This window comes from Limulus polyphemus, unplaced genomic scaffold (assembly GCF_000517525.1).
Source record: "Limulus polyphemus unplaced genomic scaffold, Limulus_polyphemus-2.1.2 Scaffold1873, whole genome shotgun sequence".
Lineage (NCBI taxonomy): Eukaryota > Metazoa > Arthropoda > Merostomata > Xiphosura > Limulidae > Limulus > Limulus polyphemus.
Genome location: NW_013667483.1, coordinates 211,167 through 214,899, shown reverse-complemented (window position 1 = coordinate 214,899; position 3,733 = coordinate 211,167). Strand labels below are relative to the sequence as shown.

At 37.7% G+C, this 3,733-nt stretch overlaps 1 protein-coding gene across 1 annotated transcript in view; it reads left to right on the top strand.

The window, feature by feature from the left end:
• LOC106465220 (arrestin homolog) overlaps positions 1-3,733 on the top strand; it is a 22,977-nt gene that overhangs the window by 12,834 nt on the left and 6,410 nt on the right. Inside the window, exon 4 of the mRNA XM_013925422.2 lies at positions 709-836. Within this exon, the coding sequence (XP_013780876.1) occupies positions 709-836 (128 nt within the window). The remainder of the gene's footprint in view (positions 1-708; positions 837-3,733) is intronic.

Here is a 3,733-nt window from a genome sequence, read left to right as displayed (position 1 = left end):
AGAGGTAATATAATATTTGTTGTATCATTCAAATGATATGTACTTGTTTTGTTATTTTATGTATATAATATTTAGTTTCAGGTTTGTTACACTTGGCCTCAACAAATACCTCGTTCTAACTTATAAAGAGATGAAACTCCCACCAGGTGTGATATTGTGCATGATAAAATATTAATATACCCGTCAATTTATATTTATGTTTTTACCAAACCTGAATAAGAACGTGGGGCCCGGCATGGCCAGGTGGTTAGCGTCAATAATGTACCTGACTGTTGTGTGTAATGAACGCTACATTTCCACATTAATGATAAATGCTCTTCAAACTCGGTAATGCAACAACCAACTGCTTTTGTTGCAAGGTCGTTCGAAGTGCACGAAAATGACTTCAGTCTTCTTTCATTGTAGGGGGCCAGGTATGGCCAAGTGGTTAGAGCGCTCGACTCGCAATCTGCGGGTTCGAATCCCCGTCACACCAAACATGCTCGCCCTTTCAGCCGTGGGGGCGTTATAAGTGACGGTCAATCCCATTATTCGTTGGTAAAAGGAGTAGCCCAAGGTGGTGATGACTAGCTGCTTTCCCTCTAGTCTTACACTGCTAAATTAGGGCCGGAAGCGCAGATAGCTCTCGTGTAGCTTTGCGCGAAATTCAAAACAAACAAACCAGCGAATAAGAACGTAATAGGCTTAGCCAGCTTTATTTTTTCACAGATCTCGCCAAATGCTCCGAACTCAGTTACCCTCCAACCAGGACCAGACGAAGCTGGTGCTCCATGTGGTGTATCTTATGATTTAAAGGTTTATGTGGGAGATTCTGAGGAAGATAAAAGCCACAAAAGGTAACGCTGTATACTCAAACAAGCAACATTCAATACACTCAATTCTAAATTAAAGTGGACGGCAACCATACACTATATGTAGTTATTTGTAGTTACTGGCAGTATTATTAGGAAATTAACGTAACTTTCTGCGTTAATTTCACATCCTAAATTACTAAAAGAAATCGGAGAACTAGAACAATATTTTTAACACGTATAATTTAAGGATTGAGCATTTTTCTGTTTGTTTGTGCGCCCCCCCACCCCCACCCCAGTGTCACAGCGGTATGTATGCGGACTTACACGCTAGAAACCGGGTTTCGATACAGAGCACAGACAGCCCATTATGTATCTTTGTGCTTAGTTTCAAACAAACCAAACCTGTTTGTTTGTTTTTCATCTTATTAAGTACCCTGGCTCGGCACGGCCAGGTGGTTAGGGCGCTCGACTCGCAATCTGAGAGTCGCGGGTTCGAATCCCCGTCCCACCAAACATGCTCGCCCTTTCAGCTGTGGGGGCGTTATCATGTGACGATCAATCCCACTATTCGTTGGTAAAAGAGTAGCCCAAGAGTTGACGGTGGGTGGTGATGACTAGCTGCATTCCCATCTAGTTTTACACTGCTAAATTAGGGACGGCTAGCGCAGATAACCCTCGTGTGGCTTTGCGCGAAATTCAAAACAAACAAACAGTTAAGTGTCCCTGGTGGTGAGCTTTTGAAAAGCTTAATTATGGTAGCATAAACTTAACTTTCTAATTGTACGGAATTGTTCAAGATACTTCGATGAAAGGATGAATGTAAATATACAGAACCACTGATATTATTCTGTTTCTTAGAGTTACATAACGAGAAACGACACACCAACACGTTAATTACCCTCCTCTTAACGCTCCTGGTAGGGAAAGTTAAATATTCTGTTTTTGTATTAAAGTCAAATACAAAACAACAAAGTTTCTATGAATTAATATAGAAGAATTGTTTATAAAACATCAGGGTTAACAATATAGCGTTTAAATTATTTTCTCAAGCACGTGCTGGTTTTCTTATGGTCAATGTAAACATTTCTTATTTGCGAGTTTTCTTATCGGCATGACTTTAGAATAATTTTAATGGGTGGCGCGTACTAATAAATAATTGGATATTTGGAGATGATTGTAAAAAATCTCCTTGAGTATCACCAACAGATGGCGAATTCCGCTCTAGCAGTTGCTCCCATTTTTACACAGACTATAAGCAAAAGCGCCCCCCAGTGGCTCAACTGTAAGTCTGAGGGATTACAACACTAAAAATCAGATTTCGATACCCGCGGTAGACAGAGAACAGATGCCTCATTGTGTAGCTTTGTGCTTATCACAAAATAAATCAACAAATAGGTAAAAGCGTGATCATTTGTTGCAATAGACGATATTATTCTATTTTCAGTAATATCACAGGCTTCATACTTTTTTTTTTTTGCATAAAAATATGCGCACGCACGTAGATAAGTAATAATACCCAGGTGCGTACCCTCAGAGTCCACTTAGTATGGGTGCAAAATTTCAGGTTTCTATTTTCTTTGCTCTTGGAGTTATGGCAGTTACGTATTTTTTCCACGTGTTTTTTCGCTAGCTTGCCTCATTGACAAAAGCGCACGCGCATGTGAATAAAATACACAGGTGCACACCATTAGTGCCCACTTAGTATGTGTGCAAAAGTAAATGTTTCTAGGTTCTTTCCTCTTGGAGTTATGGTGGTCACATTGACACACCCTTTTATTATTATAGATTGGTTTCACGTAGGACCTTTTTGTTAGTGCATAAGATTGAATTCTGGTGACCTTTGTCCCCCGGTGGGACAACGGTATGATTATCGAACTTACAACGTTAAAATCTGGGGTTCGATTGTCCGTGGTGGACACAGTAGACAGCCCAATGCTGTTTTGCTCTAAAACAAACAGGCTGCTGATCTTTACGTAGTAACTAGAGATCGAAATCAACAAGTGGGCTGAGGTAAATGGTTAAGTTTTGGATACTTTGCACATAGAAAAGAAATGTGTCCGCCATGGAATGTTAGAGTGTTTTAACTATTATGGGATGTTATAGGGTAGTTTTAATCAATATGAGATGTTAGAGTGTTTTCACTATTATGGGATGTTATAAGGTAGTTTTAATTAATATGAGACGTTGGAGTATTTTAACTATTATTGGATGTTAGAATGTGTTTCTTTAACTATTATAGGATGTTATAGTGGTTTTTTAAAATTATTATGGGATGTTGTACTGTAGTTTTTAACTATTATAGGATATTATAGAGTAATTTTAACTATTATGGGATGCTATAGATTGGTTTTAACTATTATAGGACGCATAAAGTGTCTAACTATTATGGGATGTTATAGAATATTAACTATTATGGGATGCTATAGATTAGTTTTAACTATTATAGGACGCATAAAGTGTCTAAATATTATGGGATGTTATAGAATATTTTTACTATTATGGGATGCTATAGAATATTTTAACTATTATGGGGTGTTATAGAGTGTTTTAACTATTACGTTGTAGTGGTTTTTAACTATTACTAGCATATAGCCCGTCAAAAATGACGTGGCAGGTACTACCACCCCCACCCCATAGTATACCCTAACCTCACATTTCATAGCTAACTAAAATAAATTTTACGAAGTCAAGCTTGACCAACGAAGAGGCAGAAAATGGGATGTTATACTGTCGTGAACGCCTTCACGCTCCTTTTTTGGTAATGATTAACAATATATATCGTCGCTTAGCAACAGAACTATTATGGGATGTTATAGAGTGTTTTAACTATTATAGGTTGTTATATAATGTTTTTAACTATTATAGGATGTTATAGAATGTTTTTAACTATTATGGGATGTTATAGAGTGTTTTCTAACTATTACGTTGTAGTGGTTTTT